This window comes from Staurois parvus, unplaced genomic scaffold, assembly GCF_062004578.1.
Source record: "Staurois parvus isolate SC_StPar_1 unplaced genomic scaffold, SC_StPar_1.0 ptg000425l, whole genome shotgun sequence".
NCBI classification, from domain to species: Eukaryota; Metazoa; Chordata; class Amphibia; order Anura; family Ranidae; genus Staurois; species Staurois parvus.
This window is the reverse complement of record NW_028318221.1, coordinates 1298554-1323164: the sequence shown is the minus strand read 5'-3', so window position 1 is coordinate 1323164 and position 24611 is coordinate 1298554. Positions and strand designations below refer to the sequence as shown.

Genomic DNA, 24611 nt, shown 5'->3' with positions numbered 1-24611 from the left:
ATAGAAGTTTATGGGAAAGCACAGGTAATCTGCAAGAAAACCATGAGTACACGCAGGGGCGGACTGACAACTCATGGGGCCCCCAGACAATAGGGGATCAGGAGGCCCCTGAGTCCTTGCCCAAACTCAAAGGTACCAGGGGCATCTCATGGGGCCCCCTACTGACCCCGGGCCCTCGGGCAGTGCCCGAGTTTCCAAATGGTCAGTCCGCCTCTGAGTACACGCTAACCTGCTTTGCAGCTGTGTGAAAGCACCCTAAGGCCCTGAGAAAGAAGGTTGTGGATGCCAATAAGTCTAGAAAAGAATTGAAAATGATTGCCCAAATTAACTGAAAGCATTCCAGTGCAAGAAAGTAATATATACGTACCACAGATTTCAAACAACTGCTAATTTTTTCAGGACAGCCCAGCCCAACAAATCCAGCCCAAGTGCTGACCATTTACTGCTAAAGGAAGCTTCTGAGAACCCAAAAATTTGATCATGGGACCTGTATGTAACTCCTGCAAAACTTGGTGTCAAAGTGTATGCATCTACTATCAGAGATGGTGTGGAGTCCCCCCCACCACTCCATACCAGGCACTTCAGGTCTGGTAAGGTTTTTGAGGGTCCATGCCAAAATAAAAAAAAATTGGCATTGGGCCCCTCCCAAAATTCATATCAGACCCTTATCTGAGCATGCCTCCCGGCAGATCAGGGGGAGGAGGTGGAGGACATCATGATTAATGTATCTACACCGGAGAACATTTTTTAAAAAATGTTGCTCTCTGGCCAGGGTTGTGGGGAAGAGGCCCATATGGCCTGGTATGGTACAGGGGGGAGGGGCGCTCATTTGTGCCCACCCTTTCCTGACCTGCCAGGCTGCATGTTTGGATAAGAGTACAGTATGGATTGGGGTTGGGACTCTACGCCATTTTTTTTCTTAATTTTTAATTGCCAGCAATTTTTTTTTTACATTCAGCTGTCAGCATGGAACCTCGCTCACAGCTGACGACTCGGCTGCCTGCTCTTCAACAGCCAATCCATACCACATGCCTCGCACTACTTAACTACCGCTTGCATTTAATAATTTATTTTCTTCTGTGAATTAACATTAACGTCTTTTTATATGGTACTTACTGAGCGTTTTTGCTATTTGCGGTAAATACTGCATACTAGCGATAGTGAATTGACATTTTCAGTATCGCATGCGATATGTGGCCATGTGACAGACATAACACATGCGATAACCTTTAGTAAATTGTCCCCTATAACACAAATAAGTAAATCAGCTTGTTTTTTTAGTTAAAAGTAATATAAAATTTGTATTTTTTTTAAATGCAGCAAAAGCACTTTTTTAAGAGAAAACTGTACTTGTCCATACTTGACACACACTTTAACTAAAATACACCAATGATACCTTGCTAGGACATTCTGGAATGATGTCATTGGATTTAATCACAAATGGCACTGAGAAAGGTGAGGAAGGTGTATTTTAACCCATAGCTTCACTTTTCTAGTTTAGATTAGAAAATGACAAACTAACCCTTGTTTTGGTGACACAGTTAAAATATTATTATTTTTTCATTGCTTCAGTTTTCATAAATCAGCCCTGTGATGCTACAAATATTTCTTCATCATTAATGGTAAAGTTTCAGCCTCAGTGAGTTCAGCTCACATACTCACCTTCCATGGCATATTTCATGTCCTGAGCAAACAGACTCCACATGACTTCAGCACTAATCTTTCCAACATTTAATTCCTGGGGGAATCTGAAAATATAGGAGGAAAGATCAGCATAGAGTATTATTTGAAAAGAATATATATATGGAAAATCAGTAGAAATGAAAGAAAACTCTCTAGAAGAGATAGAACAGCCCGAAAGTCAGAAAAATCTAGGTAATCCATATCCATAGATGTCTTTAGTATGCTAAGATTGGGCAGACACCAAATAGCAGTGGATGTACCCAATTACACTTGATATACAATGGATATAAAAAGTCTACACACCCCTGTTAAAATGTCAGGTTTATGTGATGTCAAAAAATGAGACAAAGATAAATAATTTGAGAACTTTTTCCACCTTTAATGTGACCTATAAACTGTACAACTCAGTTGAACAACAAACTGAAATCTTTTAGGTGGAGGGAAAAATAAAACACAAAAATAATATGACTGCATAAGTGTGCACACTCTTAACCTCCCTAGGTCAGTATTTCTGTGCTCAAAGTGGTACATTGTTTTCAATGGAAATATGTAGGTTTTTTATTGTAGGCCTGTAGATCTTAGGAATAACTCAATGAAATCTGTCCGAACAAGAGTCTAGTAAACATCCCAGGTATGATAAAATTTGAAACACGAAATGATAAATTATAATATAATAAATAATCATAAAAAATAATAATATAATACATTTAATTCAATGATGTAATCTAACCAAAAACATTGAAATTTGAAATAGAGAGCCAAGTTCGCACATCAATGAGCTTAGTTGCAAAATCGTTTTCAGTGTCTGATGATAAATTTCCCCACGAATCATTATCACTGAATTCTGCAAGTGGTTCTAATTTACTATCGCTGTTCTCTAGCTGGTCTAAAATCGCTTTTGACCTAAAGGGATGCTTTTTGGACGCCATGGACTTTTCTCAGTTTCCAAGCAGAAAGAACAGTAAAAATGTAGGCAGGGCACAGGACAAAGCACTAGGGACAACATGTATGTGAAATGGTTTTATACAGTAATGTTATACTATGTGAATTTAGTGTATTGAGTGAATGTCACTTTTAAAATTTTTTAATTTCCCACCGGTTCTGTCCCCCGTACGTCCTGTACATCCCGACACTCACAGGGAACGGAACCCGGAAGATGGATGCCAGCATCAGTCAAAGGAGATGGCCGGGGACGCTGCAGGGGGGACATCCTGGGAGCGAAAGACAAGGTAAGTGCTGGAGGGAATCCCTGAGCAACGCTGCAGGGTAATCCTGAGTGTAGCTCGGGTTACTGTCATGTTTTACATGACTGTTATATTGACTGTCATATGCCTTTAAGTGTTTCTATATGTTGTTTCTGCTCCTCCCTTTCCTTTGGTTTAGTTAATGCTGTATAGATAGCCCTCCCCCTTTCCCAGAAATGCATTGCAGCTCTAGCCTCATGTCATGGAGCAGGAAACATTATGATCTTTTGACCTATTGAATGTTCATTGTTGTAAGATTCTCTCAGTTTATGGAATAAACTTCACAAGATCTACAAGATGTCTTATCGATTGAGTCACTGACTGTGATATCCAACTGAGGTTGAAGTTATCGCTATCTCATCACAACTGTAAGTTACAGAGATCACACTATTAATGCTTAGATTGGAGAGACAGAACAGTCAAAAGATCAGTGAAATGCTTCATAGGATCCTTACAAGTCAAAGGATCAGTGAAATGTCTTCATAAGAATCCTTGCTAGCTAGAATACACAGTAAGATGTTACATGAATACTGGATATAACAGCTATAGAGAGTTCAGCCACCTCTACACAAGTCTGTACATGCCTCCAAGTATATCCCAGCATAACACTCATCAGTGTCAGGACAAATTATTGAAGTGAATGTTTTACAACTGCAAGTTTATTCACTGCATCTGTATGCATTACCACAGGGCTTGCCTGTGAACTTATAAGAAAGAAAAGAAAACTTTCTTGCAATCATTGCCTAGGAAACCTGAACTCACCAACAGAAAAAGTGATACATTTCTCTGTAAACTTTCTATCAGCCCCTCTCCTTGCTAACATGATGTTTCAGGAAAGTAATATACAGTCTTGGGAAACTAATACACAACCACAATCAGAGCTTCATCCAGAGCAGGACTTAGATAAAAGAGAAAAACGCTTAAATCTTAATGCTGACTGAATGAAGAATTGCTGTCTAATATCAATGACTTATGGTCTAATACTGTTAAATGCAAGTCTGCTCTCTCTCAACAATCTCATGAGCCAATACAACTAGAGGGCGCTATCCAGCAATTGAATGTTGCTTATGAGAATTATCAAAGACTGTGTTAAATATGTTGCTCTGTTAAAAAAGCGGTACAACACTCAAAGGTCATTGGAAGAATTAATGAGTTTTGAGGAGCTCAGTCTTGAAAGAGACAATTTAGTGGTGCGATCAAAGACAAAGGCAGAAGTGACAATAACACAGCTCCATGAATCGAGATCGTATCGCTCTGCATCTACTAGACGCTCCTCAAGATCTTCCATATCCATACAATCAAGGTCTTCTGCACTCAGTCAACAACTAATTTGCACTGCTCTACTATGCAGCTCAGCCCTTTATAGCAGGGGAGAGGACTTGATCTTTCTCTGTTGGAGTTTCACTTACAGGTCCCGACCCCACTCCCACCCTGTGAATAGACATCAAAATGATGATTGCACACTAAGGAGACACACTATATGTCTTTTAAACACTGTCATTAAAGTGTTTTTTGGCTCTAAAATACTGCACTTAGAGGATCTCTTTCTTTCTTGCTCACTGGATGGTGAGTAATCATCCTATAGAAGCTTCTGAGTGGGGGTAATCGAAATACCCTCAAAGTGATCCAGGACGGCAGGAGAAGTGCTGATCTCCAGGGGATAAGGATCCAGAGAGATCCTGAATGCTGTGTGGCCCTTAGGGGTCGATGTAAGGAGGTGAGGAGGCAATCTAGCCATAGGAGGGGAAGAGTTGCACTGCTGTGGAATAAGGACACATTTGTTTTGCACAAATTTTTTTGCATTTTTTGCACTTTTATGCACTTTGCATGTGTTTGCCACTAGTATTTATGGACAATTTTGTTTGTGTTTGATTTTTTGAGGATAAATCTAATTAAGTGTGGTTACATCACCACACTTGGAGCACTTTTTAAATTATTTAAAATTATTTTCCAGTGAGGACTTTTTTATATGCGTTTTCATACGTTGTTTATATGCGTTTTACATATATTTGTGTGATTATGTGGGCACCTTAGATCATCATTAAGTGGCACTTATAATTGAGGTCATTTCACTATATGTGTGTCACCATTGTATGTGAGCACAGTTATTTGTGTATATAAGTTAGTTTTGAGCGCTGCACTATTTATGTAATTTTGATATTTTCACTGTTTGGGTAACAGATTAAGTGTTGGCAGCTTACAGTAGGGCTATTTCCCTTTTGCGCAGGAGGATCTCTGTTTATATATAATAAAAGCCCGTGCTTATGCTGAAGCTTCTAAAATTCAGGCAGCTTTTGCGCAAAAGAAAGCAGAAATAGAGGCTCAGGCTGCATATAAGAATGCAGAAATAGAGGCTCAGGCCAATATAAGAAAGCAGAATTGGAGGCTCAGGCCGCACATAAGAAGGCAGAAATAGAGGCTCAGGACATGCATAAGAAAGCAGAAATAGAGGCTCAGGTCGTATATAAGATAGCAGAAATAGAGGCTCAGGCCGCACATCAGAAAGCAAAGAAGCTGAAGCCACATGTCAAAAGGCAGAAATTGAAGTTTTGGAAAAACAATGTGAGCATGCCACAGCCATGGCAAGGTTAAGGGTCTTAGAACAAGCCGTTAGTGAAAACGAAAGAGACAACAGTTCCAGACACTCAGTTGTATCTTATGTCTCAGATTCTTCACACACCTCTCCAGAACCTCAACTCCCTGTCACAGCAGCCAAAGTACTCAATCAAAGTCTCTTCTCTGCACCTACCGTACCTCAAGACGATTTGCCCTTATATCCTTCAATACATCAGACTGCAGCATCTCAGATAGCCACAGACACTGGTATGTATTTAATAGAACGTCCACCTTACTTTGGCACCAACAGAGTACCTCCTAGCAAACGCACTACTCTACAAACCAACATGCCAATGGACTTTAAGCAAGCTCTGGCATTGAATGCCTTAGCAGCAACATATGTTCCCAAGTCACTCCACGTAAGTCCACCAACTGTCACAACCAACTCTGTTCCACCTGCAGTCATGCACCCAAAATCTGAAAACACGGACATGTCATAGTTTGCTAAATACATGATCTACAGAAAGCTTATTAAGACAGGCCTCACCACGTTTGATGACAAGCCTGAAAATTACAGAGGCTGGAAATCCACTTTTAAGGCCACAATAAGTCCTTAATAAGTCCAGTCATTCCTGGACACATCTTGGCTATATCCACCAGTACTCTTGAATGATAAACTTATCTCAAGTTCAACAAATTCTACCTTTGAACTGGTTCATCTGGAATCTGATAAGGAAATCAGAGCTGTTACCATCACACTCAACACCTCTGTGAAAGCAAGGGTAGGACTGAGTCCTCACCATTTTGAATGCTTTTCTAAGTGGTCTTCTGTTGTATGAGCCATTGCACATCTTGTTTACATTGCTCATCAGTTTGCAAACAGCACTAGCACTGAAAAAGTGTGTCACAACTGGCACATCTGTAAAGCCCTCCCCCCACAATTGAGGAGGTCTTTCAAGCAGAAAGGGTCATTATTCAATGTGTCCAACATGAAGTGTACTCACAAGAGATAACATATCAAAGGGACTCAACCTATCTAAGGATAGCTCTCTGTACAAATTAATTCCAATAATTGATCACAACAAGCTATTGCGAGTCGGTGGTTGCATTGGAAGATCCCATTTGTCCAGTGAAGACAGAAATCCCCTCATTATTCCAGGACGTCATCACATTACTGCTCTGTTAGTTAGACATTTCCATGAGCGAATTCCACCCACCTCATTCCTCTCACATGAGAGGCTCTTGGGAATGCATGATTAGAGTTGCAAGAAAGATCCTGGACTCTATGCTACTGGACCAGAAAACTTTTCAATTTACTCATGAAATCTTAGTCACTCTTCTTGCAGAAGTGTCTGCTATAATTATTATTATTATTACATCGAGTTTATATAGCGCCAAAGGGTTTGCTCAGCGCTGGACAATAGGAGGGACCATACATGGCACAGTACAACAAAAACAGACAGCGTACGAGGGGTAAGAGGGCCCTGCTCTTTCAAGCTTACAATCTAGGAGGGAGGGGGCAGTGGAACAATAGGAAGTGGCTAAGGGGGATGAAGTGGCTGAGGGGGATGAAGTGGCTATAATCAATGCAAGGCCATTGGTCCCTGTTTCCTCAGATCCAGAGTTCCCAGTGTTGCTCACTCCAGCTACTCTTCTTACCCCAAAAAACTGGGGTAGCCACTATTCCCACATAGGAACTTGATTACCCTAACATTTACAAGCATCAATGGTGACGGGTTCAACATCTTGCTAATGTGTTTTGGAATCGCTGGAAGATGGAGTACCTTTCTAACCTTCAAAGTCGTAATAAATGACAAACTAGCAAACCCAATCTACAAGTGGGAGATGTAGTTCTTTTGAAGGAGACAGATTCCCATCGTAACCATTGGCCCATGGGTCTTATTACAAAGACTATGCCAAGTAACGATGGAAAGGTACGCAAGGTAGAAGTTATAGTCATGAAAGAAGGTTCTGCACACTTTACTCCAGGCCTATAAAGGAACTAGTATTTCTTTTGCTCAAAGAGGAAGACAAGTCATCAACCCTATTTAAAGGGAGGTAAGAAGGAATCGTGTATGTTACTGCCTTCCCCTCTGAATATGGATTTAAATGCCTTAGCCTGGACTTTCGAGACCAACATATGTATTATGCTAAATGTTTGCATTGTTTTCCTGTGTTCTTCCCTTCCCTCTTGTTTTGTAGATGTTCCTGGAAAGAATCTTCATTATTTGTATTGGAGTTGAACTAAAGTTTATTATAATAGAAATCATAGATTTCGACGGGGAGTGTCATGTTTCACATGACTGTCATATTGACTGTCATATGCCTTTAAGTGATTCTATATTTTGTTTCTGCTCCTCCCTTTCCTTTGGTTTAGTTAATGCTGTATAGATAGCCCTTCCCCTTTCCCAGAAATGCATTGCAGCTCTAGCCTCATGTCATGTAGCAGGAAACATTATTTTATTTATTATTTATTTATTTATTTCAGGTACTTATATAGCGCCATCAATTTACGCAGCGCTTTACATATATATTGTACATTCACATCAGTCCCTAACCCTCAAGGGATGTACAATCTAAGGTCCCTAACTCACATTCATACATACACATACTAGGGCCAATTTTTAGACAGGATCCAATTAACCTACCAGCATGTCTTTGGAGTGTGGGAGGAAACCGGAGTACCCAGAGGAAACCCACGCAGGCACAGGGAGAACATGCAAACTTCAGGCAGGAGCTGCCGTGGCTGGGATTCGAACCAACGACCCTAGTACTGCCAGGAGGAAGTGCTAACCATTTAGCCACTGTACTGCCCATTATGATCTTTTGACCTATCGAATGTTCATTGTTGTAAGATTCTCTCAGTTTATGGAATAAACTTCACAAGATCTACAAGATGCCTTATCGATTGAGTCACTGTGGTATCCAACTGAGGTTGAAGTTATCGCTATCTCATCACAACTGTAAGTTACAGAGATCACACTATCAATGCTTAGATTGGAGAGACAGAACAGTTACCGCTTTTGGTACTGAAAGCGAACCCCGAGCTACACTCGGGAATACCACCAGGGAGGTTAAACAAATACTTTGTTGAAGCACCTCTTGATTTTATTACAACACTCAGTCTTTTTGGGTATGAGCCTATCAGCATGGCACATCTTGACTTGGCAATATTTGCCCACTCTTCCTTGCAAAGGCACTCCACATCTGTCAGATTGCAAGGGCATCTCCTGTGCACAGCCCTCTTCAGATCACCCCACAGATTTTCAATCGGATTCAGGTCTGGGCTCTGGTTGGGCCATTCCAAAACTAATCTTCTTCTTCTCTGGTGAAGCCATTCCTTTGTTGATTTGAATCTTTGCTTTGGGCCGTTGTCAAACTGAAAGATGACGTTCCTCTTCATGTTCAGCTTTCTACCAGAAGCCTGAAGATTGTGTGCCAATATTGACTGGCATTTGGAACTGTTCATAATTCTCTCTACCTTGACTAAGGTCCCAGTTCCAGCTGAAGAAAAAGCCCCAAAGCATGATGCAGCCACCATGCTTCACTGTGGGTATGGTGTTCTTTTGGTGATGTGCAGTGTTGTTTTTATGCCAAACATATCTTTTGGAATTATGGCCAAAAGGTTCAACCTTGGTTTCATCAGACCATAACACATTTTCCCACATGCTTTTGGGAGACGTTAGATGTGTTTTTGCAAACTTTAGCCGGGGCTTGGATGTTTTTCTTTGTAAAAAAAGGCTTCTGTCTTGCCACTCTACCCCATAGCCCAGACATATGAAAAATATGGGAGATTGTTGTCACATGTACCACACAGCCAGTACTTGCCAGATATTCCTGTGGTTCCTTTAATGTTGCTGTAGGCCTCTTGGCAGCTTCCCAGACCAGTTTTCTTCTCGTCTTTTCATCAATTTTGGAGGGACGTCCAGTTCTTGGCAATGTCACTGTTGCGCCTTATTTTCTGCACTTGATGATGACTGTCTTCACTGTGTTCCATGGTATATGTAATGCCGTGGACATTCTTTTGTACCCTTCTCCTGACTGATACCTTTTAACAATGTGATCCCTCTGATGTGCCTTACTTCTCTGTGTGTGGTTTAGGTTTATTTATTTTAAGACCTTTTATAGAAATCTGCAGGATAGCAATATATGTTTTGAATATACTGGGTGGGTTCTCAGCGACAATGTGCACCATTATCCATGCTTTAGAATAATCACATTCCATATCACACCATCCCACATATCCTTCTGTCACAGCACTGCTTAACTCATAAAATAATGGGTAACAAGTAACAAAAAAGTGGAATTCTTAAAACTTACTGGTTTAGACAAGGTGTGTATGAATTCTTATCCTCTTCTATGATAGACACTATCAATGTAATTAGTTTGGACCAAAAATCCAAATTCTTGATACTTGGCCCCTGCTCTTCTGGGGGCACCTCCCCCTTTTTAGTCTATAGGAGAAAAAGAAGGTAAAAACTTACAGTGTACGTTGTAGTATAGTTTCATCAGACATGCATATTGCAAATAATTGTTAGTGGATCTTGGGTGTACCTGTAAGGGAGCACAGGCAGTGGCCCCTGTGTAAATGAAGCCAGTAAATAGGGTTTGCTGACTTTATTGATAAATGTTATTACAATCTAATCTTCAAATACGGAAATATTTCTTCACAGTAAGAGCTGCGAAAATGTGGAATAGACTGGCCAGCTCAGTAGATTGCTTTAAAAAAGGCTTGGGTTCTTTCCTAGATACACATAATAAAACTGGATACTAACATTTATTGGTAAAGTTGATCCAGGAAATATCCAATTGCCTCTCGGAGGATCAGGAAGAATTTTTTCCCCTGCAGGAGCAAATTGCATCATGCTTTGCTGGGGTTTTTGCCTTCCTCTGAATCAACTGTGGGTAAAGGATAAATAATTTTTTTTCCTTTTATGGTTGAACTAGACAGATTTGTGTCTTTTTTCAGCCAGACTATGTAAAGGGGCATACATATTTATAAAGTAGTGAATGTAACATAATAATTCCCTGAAATGTAAAACACATGATACAGTAATATTCACCTGCAGTGAATATTTGTTCAATGTCACTTTTGCTGCTTTAAAAATGACACAATTTTTTCTGTGCAGATTAAAGGAACATCCTTGGATTTGCACAAAGTATCAGTTAAAGCAACAGAAAAGAAAACAACATAGTACATTTCCCCATCAAAATACAAAATAGATTTGTATTTTAATGGGAAAATATATCATGGTGTTTTAATTTTTTTAGACAAAAAAAATGGTAAAAGAAACATAGCTCTCCAAATATATTTGAATGTTCAGATATATTTTTCATATTGAGCAACAGATTGACACGTTGATATTTTTTTTTGTATTATACATTTTGAATATTGGATAAACCTCAATCTGAAACCAGACTCTCTTATCAGCTTTAACTAGTAAAGATGGCCGTAGATGGTTATTTTGTTTTTGTGTGTGTTCAGGAGGCCAGAATGGAAAAAAACCCAAACAGATTCCTCCATCCGCCTCACTTGTCTCTCCTGCAGTCACTGATTGAGAAAAATTTTACAACATGTCCCTTTGAGAGAGGTCAATCAAACAACTGACTTCTGTTGAACCCTATCCCTGCTGAACAAGCCAAATTTTGATCAGGGTATGGCCAGCTTTTTTGAGTGACAAGTTCACTTTGCAGCAGTTAACTGCACAGTCAGAGGGCTCAGAATTCATAGCACTCCAAGCTATTTTTATAAATGTAGATTTGAAGGTTTATGGTGAAATAAATCAACAACGAAGTCGTAACTGTAGGTAAACAATTACCGGGTCACTTTGATATTCTCGGCTGTACAGTTCATGACAGTTGTTGAAGATGTATTCATAAGTAGAGTTGAGACAAGCTTTCACACAGTCTTTCACTACCTGGCTTGCCCTGGGAGGACTCTGTAACTCTTGCACCTGCAAAATAGATAGTTAGATAAACATTTTAGGTACTAAAATGAAATCATAATAAGATAAATATAAATATATAAAATAATAATATATAAATATGTAAAGCTTTGTTTTACAAAAGAGGATTTTTTGCCCTCTTTGCCAGCAGTACATCTGACGGCAGAGGATCATATCTTCTACATATGGGTATAACTGCCACCTCAAAGAGGTTGGACACTAGGCAAACCAAAGGTCACAGCCCGGTCTAATAGCTACACCCCTGCATGTACAGCACAAGATCAGGAGCAATGGAAGTTAACCTTCCTTAGAACATCTAACTGTAAAAGTATCTTCACTGAAAATCTAATATAACTGAATGTCACTTACTAGTCTATTTATAATGTTTTCACATAAGATTTACACAATTTTCACCCAGAATTCACAGATTTTTTCCAGTTAGAAAATGTGTAAACCTTGGGTGGAAGCTGTGTTTCTTGCTAAAGCACAGAAACGATTTTTTAACAATAAATTACCACCACTTCACTTTTAAATCCTTTGTTGCATATGCAGCCTCTTGGTAGACTTTTCTTTTCTAGACAAATACACTCCAGCAATTGTAATATGTAATTTCTCAGGATCATCTGATGTTGATAATAGTGGAATATGAATTAAAATCAAATACTGGTGAAGCGCTTCCAATATGACATAACAAATCAAATAGCATATATATATATATATATATATATATATAAATAGTGGAATATGCCTAGTGCATCAGCAACTTGTAGTCTCCTTTAGTAGCACATGTGACAGTGACAACACCAGTGAACCAACTGAGATGGAAATAGAGTGTTGTCATCTTATAACAGGAAGTGCCTGCACACAGACCTTTCATGGAAAGATCACCAGATATTATTTTAATGAAAGCTGCAGATTTAAAAAAAGTAAAAATGACTTTTAACATCTTAACCACTTGAGAACCAGCCCTTAATGTTCTTTCATTACAAGGCTATTTTTACAGTTTTCAGAGCTGTGATAGGTTGACCAACAATAACTCCCTCATGCAACGCTATATCCAAATAAGTTTTATATCAGTTTTTTTAGACAGATATAGCAAGAAAATGACTTAAAATTTTGAAAAATAAACTGTTTCCCTTGCTTTCTGTTGAAAAAAATGCCAGATTAGTAAGAAAACCCATTGTAATTATCATTTTTTGAAAAGCAGACAACTCAAGGCAATTAAATTTTTTGGCACAATTTTTTGGAAATGAGGAAACATGCTAGTACTGAGGGGGTTATGCACAGAGCTTGAGAGTGGTGCAAAAGATATATTCAATGTACAGGTCAGACACAAAAGGAGGAGGCAGTGAAGGAGTTAATGTATTGGTCACATACAGTGACAGGATTGGAGCTAATATGTGAAAGAAGGGGGCCTGAAAGGGTTAAAAAAACCATAAAGATCCCTGATCCGATTATTCTGTGTGTGTTTATAAGTACTGATCTCTCACTTTCCCCTGTTGTAAGGGGAAAGGGAGGAATCAACACTGTAAACAGAATCATGTGATCACTGTAATGACCAATCACAAAGACCACAAGGTACCCAGCCCCTCAGATTGACTAACTACAGTGTCTCTGTGTACCCAGCCATCTATTGACGGCTGGGTACATGGTACTTACCCGGGGGATTGGTTGCCCAATTGCTATTTATCCAGTGCTGTTCATAAATGGCACTGGGTAAATAAAGGGTCGACGATCTTCTATTGAAAAATGTACAACTGTACATAAGTTATGTAAGCCTTAATTGGAATTTTTGTGATTGGATTTACATTTAATGTATTTAGAAAACTCATGGGCTCCAAATGACTGTCAATACAAATCTTAGGCTGAAAATGCAGTAAAATACAAGGATTTCATTTAGGAAGGGTTGGGAAAGAGGCTGTCTGGCTACACATATTTTTAAATATTTTCTTGATGTACTGCAGAAGTGTCTAGCCTGTGGAAAAACACAAAATCACAAACTTACTTACTTACTGTTGATTTTTTAGGGATTTTTTTCTAAATGAGTTTGTACTTAGCAAACACATGAAAGCGTCTCTTTACTTGACTTTTGTAAGTTTTATCTTTCCAAGGAAAAATCTCCCACTTATCACAATCATGCCTTATTCATGTCAACAGTTTTTGGCAGCACCGATTTTTGCGAGCAACTATTTTCAAGGATGAAGCACACAAACAGCAAAATCTGAACCAAAGTATCTGATGAGCACCTTGAGAATTCACTGAGAATTGCTACTTCATCCATTGAACCACATATTGATGTTTTAGTTTATCAGAAACAGTGTCAAATATCGCATTCGTTTTATGTTGCCGTCCTTTAATTAATTTAATAAAAAATTTACAAATAAATTAGGTTTTATTACTCAGATAGGTATATTATCTATTAGAGATGAGCGAATCGAAGTATCCGAAGTGGAATTCGAGTCGAATATCGGAAAAATTTCGATTCGTGCCGAATCCGAAAAACAGCCTAATTCGGACGCGCGAATCGAAATTTTTCCGAAAATGGCGGCTGACATGTGCGGCGACGGAGCGGGGATGTCGGGGAAGGCGCGCAGACAAGGCGCGCTGCCCCATAATGCATTCCTCAACGACATGTGATCGCATCAGCCAATCAGCAGCCAGCCAGCCAGCACTGTGTAATGGTCGAGGTATATATAGCGGCCATTTTGGAAATCTTCATTTGCCTGCAGTCATTGAACAGAGGCAGACCGCTCTGTACTAGGGACAGGGACAGAGTTAGGGCCACAGAAACGAGAATTGGGGACAGAGAGAAGTTACTTAGGGACAGAGAACCATTACTCAGGGACACAGACTTGTTAATGAGGGCCACAGAATCGTTATTTAGGGACAAAGAAACGCTAGTTAGGGCCACAGAATTCATACTCAGGGACAGACAGAATTTTCACTCAGTGCCAGAGAATTGTTACTTAGGGCCACAGAAACGTTATTAGGGCCACAGAATTTTCACTCAGGGACAGACAGAATTGTTACTGAGTGCCAGAGAATTGTTACTCAGGGACAGACAGAATTGTTACTGAGTGCCAGAGAATTCTTACTCAGGGCCACAGAATTCATACTCAGGGACAGACAGAATTGTTACTCAGGGACAGACAGAATTGTTACTGAGTGCCAGAGAATTGTTACTCAGGGACAGACAGAATTGTTACTGAGTGCCAGAGAATTGTTACTCAGGGACAGACAGAATTGTTACTGAGTGCCAGAGAATTGTTACTCAGGGACAGACAGAATTGTTACTGAGTGCCAGAGAATTGTTACTCGCACAGACACAAAATTGTTACTTGCACAGACACAGAATTGTTACTCGCACAGACAGAATTGTTACTCAGGGCCACAGAATTCATACTCAGGGACAGACAGAATTGTTACTGAGTGCCAGAGAATTGTTACTCAGGGACAGACAGAATTGTTACTGAGTGCCAGAGAATTGTTACTCAGGGACAGACAGAATTGTTACTGAGTGCCAGAGAATTGTTACTCAGGGACAGACAGAATTGTTACTGAGTGCCAGAGAATTGTTACTCAGGGACAGACAGAATTGTTACTGAGTGCCAGAGAATTGTTACTCAGGGACAGACAGAATTGTTACTGAGTGCCAGAGAATTGTTACTCGCACAGACACAAAATTGTTACTTGCACAGACACAGAATTGTTACTCGCACAGACACAGAATTGTTACTCAGGGCCACAGAATTCATACTCAGGGACAGACAGAATTGTTACTGAGTGCCAGAGAATTGTTACTCAGGGACAGACAGAATTGTTACTGAGTGCCAGAGAATTGTTACTCAGGGACAGACAGAATTGTTACTGAGTGCCAGAGAATTGTTACTCGCACAGACACAAAATTGTTACTTGCACAGACACAGAATTGTTACTCGCACAGACACAGAATTGTTACTCAGGGCCACAGAATTCATACTCAGGGAAAGACAGAATTGTTACTGAGTGCCAGAGAATTGTTACTCAGGGACAGACAGAATTGTTACTGAGTGCCAGAGAATTGTTACTCAGGGACAGACAGAATTGTTACTGAGTGCCAGAGAATTGTTACTCAGGGACAGACAGAATTGTTACTGAGTGCCAGAGAATTGTTACTCGCACAGACACAAAATTGTTACTTGCACAGACACAGAATTGTTACTCGCACAGACACAGAATTGTTACTCAGGGCCACAGAATTGTTACTCAGGGACAGACAGAATTGTTACTGAGTGCCAGAGAATTGTTACTCAGGGACAGACAGAATTGTTACTGAGTGCCAGAGAATTGTTACTCAGGGACAGACAGAATTGTTACTGAGTGCCAGAGAATTGTTACTCGCACAGACACAAAATTGTTACTTGCACAGACACAGAATTGTTACTCGCACAGACACAGAATTGTTACTCAGGGCCACAGAATTCATACTCAGGGACAGACAGAATTGTTACTGAGTGCCAGAGAATTGTTACTTAGGGACAGACAGAATTGTTACTGAGTGCCAGAGAATTGTTACTCAGGGCAGACAGAATTGTTACTGAGTGCCAGAGAATTGTTACTCAGGGACAGACAGAATTGTTACTGAGTGCCAGAGAATTGTTACTCGCACAGACACAAAATTGTTACTTGCACAGACACAGAATTGTTACTCGCACAGACACAGAATTGTTACTCAGGGCCACAGAATTCATACTCAGGGACAGACAGAATTGTTACTGAGTGCCAGAGAATTGTTACTCAGGGACAGACAGAATTGTTACTGAGTGCCAGAGAATTGTTACTCAGGGACAGACAGAATTGTTACTGAGTGCCAGAGAATTGTTACTCGCACAGACACAAAATTGTTACTTGCACAGACACAGAATTGTTACTCGCACAGACACAGAATTGTTACTCAGGGCCACAGAATTCATACTCAGGGACAGACAGAATTGTTACTGAGTGCCAGAGAATTGTTACTTAGGGACAGACAGAATTGTTACTGAGTGCCAGAGAATTGTTACTCAGGGACAGACAGAATTGTTACTGAGTGCCAGAGAATTGTTACTCGCACAGACACAAAATTGTTACTTGCACAGACACAGAATTGTTACTCGCACAGACACAGAATTGTTACTCAGGGCCACAGAATTCATACTCAGGGACAGACAGAATTGTTACTGAGTGCCAGAGAATTGTTACTCAGGGACAGACAGAATTGTTACTGAGTGCCAGAGAATTGTTACTCAGGGACAGACAGAATTGTTACTGAGTGCCAGAGAATTGTTACTCGCACAGACACAAAATTGTTACTTGCACAGACACAGAATTGTTACTCGCACAGACACAGAATTGTTACTCAGGGCCACAGAATTCATACTCAGGGACAGACAGAATTGTTATTGAGTGCCAGAGAATTGTTACTCAGGGACAGACAGAATTGTTACTGAGTGCCAGAGAATTGTTACTCAGGGACAGACAGAATTGTTACTGAGTGCCAGAGAATTGTTACTCAGGGACAGACAGAATTGTTACTGAGTGCCAGAGAATTGTTACTCGCACAGACACAAAATTGTTACTTGCACAGACACAGAATTGTTACTCGCACAGACACAGAATTGTTACTCAGGGCCACAGAATTCATACTCAGGGACAGACAGAATTGTTACTGAGTGCCAGAGAATTGTTACTCAGGGACAGACAGAATTGTTACTGAGTGCCAGAGAATTGTTACTCAGGGACAGACAGAATTGTTACTGAGTGCCAGAGAATTGTTACTCGCACAGACACAAAATTGTTACTTGCACAGACACAGAATTGTTACTCGCACAGACACAGAATTGTTACTCGCACAGACACAGAATTGTTACTCAGGGCCACAGAATTCATACTCAGGGACAGACAGAATTGTTACTGAGTGCCAGAGAATTGTTACTCAGGGACACCTAATCGTTGAATTAAATAGTATGTCAGACAACATGCAGAGGAGTGGCAGAGGAGGCAATGTTTTAGGAGCGAGCAGACGTGGCAGCAGAGGAAGGGGTCGAGGCAGCAGTATTCGCAGCCAGAGGCCAGTGCTCCCGGTGTCATCCAGCGGTCGTGTCTCCACCGACAACCCTGCCGTCATTGATTGGTTGGCTCGGTCGTCTTCCTCTTCCCAGGTCACCTCTGACACCTACAGCCAACGGTCGGTGGGTACGTCAGACACAACCGTTAGTTGGCATGGCCCGGGAGCAAGCCCACTGAAATCACGTGTCCTCTACCTGCCCCTGTCCTTTGCTGTTCCCTCACCAAGCAAAGTATCGCATGCTGTGGGCTCAGCCCCACTGTACAGTGAGGAAGAGCTAACAGAGGGCGGTCAGGAACGGGGGGAGACATCGGCCTTTTCAGCAGCCAAGCGAACAAGTACTGGCGAGGAGAGTGGCTCGGTAGCCGGTCTAGAGACAGGTCTGTCTCCTGACCCAGACGCAGCCGAGGGGGCTAGTAGTGAGGCGGAGACCGTACTTGATGATGAGGAGGTTGATCGCACTTGGCTGCCTCGTCGTCATCAGGCAATTTCTTCCGCATCATCAGGAGAAGAGGGTGCCAGCTTGGCAGCGAGCGAAACAGTCGGTGGGTTGCCCAGGAGGCAGCAGGGTCGCATCAGTGTCAGTGGAGCCAAACGTCCACGGAGTAGAGCACCAGCTCCACTGCAGCCTACCACCACGGCCAGTAGTGGTGCCGGTGCGCACGGAGGAAGTAGCAGTCAGCCAGTGAAGAGTAGCGGGGGCAAAGTTTCCTACTCGGTGGTGTGGCAATTTTTCCTCAAGCCGCCCGAGGAAGTAAACGTAGCCGTATGTCGACTATGTGGCCAGAAATGCAAGCGTGGCCAGGGGGCCCATGTTGGGACTACAGCGTTGCGTCAGCATATGCAGCGTCACCATTCGGTGGCCTGGGAAAACCGTGATAAACATACGGCGGTTCTGCCTGCCCCAGCCCCCGCTCCATCACCCGCTCCGTTACTTGCTCCGTCACCCGACGTCGTCAATCGCCCTCTATCAGCCAGTCAAGGCTCCAACACCTCTGCTGAGGGGAGTTGTCGCTCGTTGGCATCTTCCGCTCGTTCAGATGCTCCTTCTCCTGCTACTCCTCTTCTCGGATTCCGTCAACAGTCTTTCTTGGAATCCGTATCCAAGAGACAACAGTTTGCGAGCACGCACCCGACGGTGCAAAAGCTGAACGTCCTCCTGTCCAAGTTGCTGGTGCTGCAGTCCCTCCCTTTCCAACTGGTGGACTCAGCACCTTTCCGAGAAATGATGGCTTGTGCCGCGCCGCGGTGGAGAGTGCCAAGCCGTCATTTCTTTGCCCAAAAGGCAGTGCCAGCCCTGCATTCACATGTAGAAGAGATGGTGGGCCAGTCTTTGAGCATGTCGGTCTCTGCCAAAGTGCACGGCAGCGCCGACGTGTGGAGCTGTAACTACGGTCAGGGACAGTACATGTCATTTACGGCCCACTGGGTGAACGTGGTGCCGGCACAGCTGCACCAGCAACTTGGACAGGTCACGACGCTTTTGCCTCCACGTTTGCACGTCCTTGGTCCAGCAAGCATGTCCGCCTCTACCACCTCTTTTTCCGCCGTGTCCTCAGCCGCCACCCCCGTGCCAAGTCCCATTACCCGACCGGCATATCACATGTGCAGGGCGCAACGGTGTCACGCTGTGCTGCACCTGGTATGCCTTGGCGAACGTAGTCACACAGGGGAGGAACTGCTGAGTGTAATGAACAGAGAAATCGACAGATGGCTGTCTCCGCGCAAACTAAAAATCGGAACCATGTTGACTGACAACGGAAAGAACATGGTGTCTGCTCTGCGTCAAGGAAGGTTGTGCCATGCGCCATGCATGGCTCACGTGTTCAATCTGGTTGTCAAGCGGTTCCTAAAATCCACCATCCCACTGCAAGACATCCTTAAAATGTCACGTAAACTGTGCATGCATTTCAGCCATTCCTACACCGCAAAGAACACCCTCATTGAGCTGCAGCGGCAGAACGGAATTCCACAGCATCGCCTGATCTGCGACGTTGCAACAAGGTGGAATTCAACCCTACACATGTTAGACCGCCTTTACGAGCAGCGAAAGGCCATCACCGATTTCCTGATGTTACAAGCGGATAAAGGTACTCCCCTGTGTAACTTAGATGTCAGCCATTGGCAGCTCATGCGTGACACCTGCCGCTTGCTCAGGCCCTTTGAGGAGGCCACGCTATTCGTGAGTCGGCAGGACTATGGGATGAACGACGTCATTCCTCTGTTGCACGTCCTGGAACAAATGCTGTTAACAATGGCTGGTCAGGGTGCGGTAGACGTGGCGCACAGATGTCAACGCCACATGACCCCTGTGGGGGCAGGACAGGAAGAAGAGGAGGAGGTAGAGGAGGACATTTGTGCTCAGGAATTATTGAGTGAAATGGGTGGTTTTTCCACTCAGCGGACAGGAGTGGAGGAGCAGGAGCATCTGGTAGAGGAGGAGGAGGAGGAGACAGAGGACCCAGACGCACCGTGGCAGTATGCTGTGGAGATGGAGGCAGGGAGTCCCTCGCATTCCTTGGCACAAATGGCCCATAGCATGCTCGGTTGCTTGCGTAGCGACAGCCGAATAATAACCATCAGACAGAGGGATGACTTTTGGCTGTCCACCTTGTTGGACCCTCGCTACCGGTCCAAAATGGTGGCCTTTTTCACACCTGCTGAGAGGGAGGCCAAAATTACGTACTATAAAAACCACCTATGTAGTCAGTTGGTCTCTGCCTTTGTGCGCCAACGTCCATCCTCAGACACTGTGGGCCCTGTGCGCTCGCGTTCCGCTGGCATGGCAGCAGGGGAGGGGTGGGGTGGTAGGAGCAGTGGCAGCTCCACCAGCAGCGGCTGCCTCAGTCTGCAGTCAATGATGAGTAGCTTTCTTCACCAGCGCAGTGAGGAAACTACTAACCAGCCGCAGCAGCAGCAGCAGCATCAGGTGGACCTGGAGCAGGAGCTCAAACAACAGGCTTGGGCCTACTTGGACAGCACCCTGCCAACCGAGGTAGACAATCCCCTTGACTACTGGGCAACGAAACTTGACCTTTGGCCCCAACTAGCTGAATTTGCCCTTGAAAGGCTGTCATGCCCGGCCAGTAGCGTGGCATCGGAGCGCGTGTTTAGTGCGGCAGGAGGTATTGTAACTCCGCGGAGGACACGACTGTCCACCCAAAGTGTGGAGAGACTCACGTTTGTGAAAATGAATCAGGCGTGGATTAGTCTGGATTTCAAACCACCAGTTCCTGACACAACTGACTAAATCCGCCATGAATCATGCCTCAAACATGTGCCACTTTCAGGTCTCCTCACACTGCTGGTGTGTTGAATTTTTTGACATAGGGTGCTGGCAGATTACGGGCCTCCTATAGCTGCTGCCAGGCCCCTAATCTGCCATAGGCCCCTATATACCACCTCCTCATGCTGCTGCTAGGTCCAGAGTCTCTCATGGGTCCCTGTACGGCCTCCCATTGCTGCTGTCTCCATCGCCACACTCTGCTGCCATGTGCCACTTTCAGGTCTCTTCACACTGCTGGTGTGTTTAATTTTTTGACATAGGGTGCAGGCAGATTACGGGCCTCACATAGCTGCTGCCAGGCCCCTAATCTGCCATGGGCCCCTATATACCGCCTCCTCATGCTGCTGCCAAGTCTAGAGTCTCTCATGGGTCCCTGTACGGCCTCCCATTGCTGCTGTCTCCATCGCCACACTCTGCTGCCATGTGCCACTTTCAGGTCTCTTCACACTGCTGGTGTGTTTAATTTTTTGACATAGGGTGCAGGCAGATTACGGGCCTCACATAGCTGCTGCCAGGCCCCTAATCTGCCATGGGCCCCTATATACCGCCTCCTCATGCTGCTGCCAAGTCCAGAGTCTCTCATGGGTCCCTGTACGGCCTCCCATTGCTGCTGTCTCCATCGCCACACTCTGCTGCCATGTGCCACTTTCAGGTCTCTTCACACTGCTGGTGTGTTTAATTTTTTGACATAGGGTGCTGCAAGATAACGGGCCTCACATAGCTGCTGCCAGGCCCCTAATCTGCCATGGGCCCCTATATACCGCCTCCTCATGCTGCTGCCAAGTCCAGAGTCTCTCATGGGTCCCTGTACGGCCTCCCATTGCTGCTGTCTCCATCGCCACACTCTGCTGCCATGTGCCACTTTCAGGTCTCTTCACACTGCTGGTGTGTTTAATTTTTTGACATAGGGTGCTGCAAGATAACGGGCCTCACATAGCTGCTGCCAGGCCCCTAATCTGCCATGGGCCCCTATATACCGCCTCCTCATGCTGCTGCCAAGTCCAGAGTCTCTCATGGGTCCCTGTACGGCCTCCCATTGCTGCTGTCTCCATCGCCACACTCTGCTGCCATGTGCCACTTTCAGGTCTCTTCACACTGCTGGTGTGTTAAATTTTTTGACATAGGGTGCAGGCAGATTACGGGCCTCACATAGCTGCTGCCAGGCCCCTAATCTGCCATAGGCCCCTATATACCGCCTCCTCATGCTGCTGCCAAGTCCAGAGTCTCTCATGGGTCCCTGTACGGCCTCCCATTGCTGCTGTCTCCATCGCCACACTCTGCTGCCATGTGCCACTTTCAGGTCTCTTCACACTGCTGGTGTGTTAAATTTTTTGACATAGGGTGCAGGCAGATTACGGGCCTCACATAGCTGCTGCCAGGCCCCTAATCTGCCATGGGCCCCTATATACCGCCTCCTCATGCTGCTGCCAAGTCTAGAGTCTCTCATGGGTCCCTGTACGGCCTCCCATTGCTGCTGTCTCCATCGCCACACTCTGCTGCCATGTGCCACTTTCAGGTCTCTTCACACTGCTGGTGTGTTTAATTTTTTGACATAGGGTGCTGCAAGATAACGGGCCTCACATAGCTGCTGCCAGGCCCCTAATCTGCCATGGACCCCTATATACCGCCTCCTCATGCTGCTGCCAAGTCCAGAGTCTCTCATGGGTCCCTGTACGGCCTCCCATTGCTGCTGTCTCCATCGCCACACTCTGCTGCCATGTGCCACTTTCAGGTCTCTTCACACTGCTGGTGTGTTAAATTTTTTGACATAGGGTGCAGGCAGATTACGGGCCTCCCATAGCTGCTGCCAGGCCCCTAATCTGCCATAGGCCCCTATATACCGCCTCCTCATGCTGCTGCTAGGTCCAGAGTCTCTCATGGGTCCCTGTACGGCCTCCCATTGCTGCTGTCTCCATCGCCACACTCTGCCATGTGCCACTTTCAGGTCTCCTCACACTGCTGGTGTGTTTAATTTTTTGACATAGGGTGCTGGCAGATTACGGGCCTCCCATAGCTGCTGCCAGGCCCCTAATCTGCCATAGGCCCCTATATACCGCCTCCTCATGCTGCTGCTAGGTCCAGAGTCTCTCATGGGTCCCTGTACGGCCTCCCATTGCTGCTGTCTCCATCGCCACACTCTGCCATGTGCCACTTTCAGGTCTCCTCACACTGCTGGTGTGTTGAATTTTTTGACATAGGGTGCTGGCAGATTACGGGCCTCCCATTGCTGCTGCCAGACATGTAATCTGCCATGGGCCCCCGTACCGACTCCTCATGCTGTGACGTTGCAACAAGGTGTAATTCAACCCTACATATGTTAGACCGCCTTTACGAACAGCTAAAGGCCATCACAGATTTCCTGATGTTAAAAGCGGATAAAGGTACTCCCTGTGTAACTTAGATGTCAGCCATTGTCAGCTCATGTGTGACACCTGCGCTTGCTCAGGCCCTTTGAGGAGGCCACGCTATTCGTGAGTCGGCAGGACTATGGGATGAATGAGGTCAAATCGGCCATGGGCCCCCGTACCGCCTGTTCACGCTGATGCTGGTCCCACAGTGTGACCTGGGTCCCTGTACGGCCTCCCATTGCTTCCACTCTGCCATGTACCTCTTTGAAATCTCCTCACACTCCTGCGGTTGTCCATTTTGTCATAGGTTGCTGGCAGATTAGCGGCCTCCCATAGGTGCCGCCAGGCCCCATATCGGCCATGGGCCCCCGTACCGCCTGGTCACGCTGCTGCTGGGCCCACAGTGTGACCTGGGTCCCTGTACGGCCTCCCATTGCTGCTGCCAGGAGGCAGCAGGGTCGCAGCTGTGTCAGTGGAGGCAAACGGCCACGGAGTAGAGCAGCAGCTCCACTGCAGCCTACCACCACAGCCAGTAGTGGTGCCAGTGTGCACGGAGGAAGTAGCAGTCAGCCAGTGAGGAGTAGCGGGTGCAAAGTTTCCTACTCGGCGGTGTGGCAAGTTTTCGTCAAGCCGCCCGAGGAAGTAAACGTAGCCGTATGTCGACTATGTGGCCAGAAAGTCAAGCGTGGCCAGGGGGCCCATGTTGGGACTACAGCGTTGCGTCAGCATATGCAGCGTCGCCATTCGGTGGCCTGTGAAAAACGTGATAAAGATACGGCGGTTCTGCCTGCCCCAGCCCAGGGTTCCATTTTGTCATAGGGTGCTGGCAGATTAGCGGCCTTCCATAGGTTACGCCAGGCCCCATATCGGCCATGGGCCCCCGTACCTCCTGGTCACGCTGCTGCTGGTCCCACAGTGTGACCTGGGTCCCTGTACGGCCTCCCATTGCTTCCACTCTGCCATGTGCCACTTTGAGGTCTCCTTACACTCCTGCGGTTTTCCATTTTGTCATAGGTTGCTGGCAGATTAGCGGCCTTCCATAGGTGCCGCCAGGCCCCATATCGACCATGGGCCCCCGTACCTCCTGGTCACGCTGCTGCTGAGCCCACAGTGTGACCTGGGTCCCTGTACGGCCTCCCATTGCTTCCACTCTGCCATGTGCCACTTTGAAATCTCCTCACACTCCTGCGGTTGTCCATTTTGTCATAGGTTGCTGGCAGATTACAGGCCTTCCATAGGTGCCACCAAGCCCCATATCGGCCATGGGCCCCCGTACCGCCTGGTCACGCTGCTGCTGGGCCCACAGTGTGACCTGGGTCCCTGTACCGCCTCCCATTGCTCCCACTCTGCCATGTGCCACTTTCAGGTCTCCTCACGCTCCTGCTGGTTTCCATTTTGTCATAGGTTGCTGTATGGCCTCCCATTGCTGCTGCCTCCACCGCCACACTGTGGCTCCAAACACTG

The 24611-nt window shown here is 44.8% G+C and overlaps 1 protein-coding gene across 1 annotated transcript in view; it reads right to left on the bottom strand.

Moving 5' to 3' along the window:
- The window catches only part of UNC13A (unc-13 homolog A), a 227412-nt gene that overhangs the window by 87837 nt on the left and 114964 nt on the right, over positions 1 to 24611 (bottom strand). Inside the window, exons 26-28 of the mRNA XM_089687413.1 lie at positions 11303 to 11437; positions 9804 to 9937; positions 1663 to 1748 (exon numbers count right to left, since the gene is read on the bottom strand). Of these exons, the coding sequence (XP_089543539.1) occupies positions 1663 to 1748; positions 9804 to 9937; positions 11303 to 11437 (355 nt within the window). The remainder of the gene's footprint in view (positions 1 to 1662; positions 1749 to 9803; positions 9938 to 11302; positions 11438 to 24611) is intronic.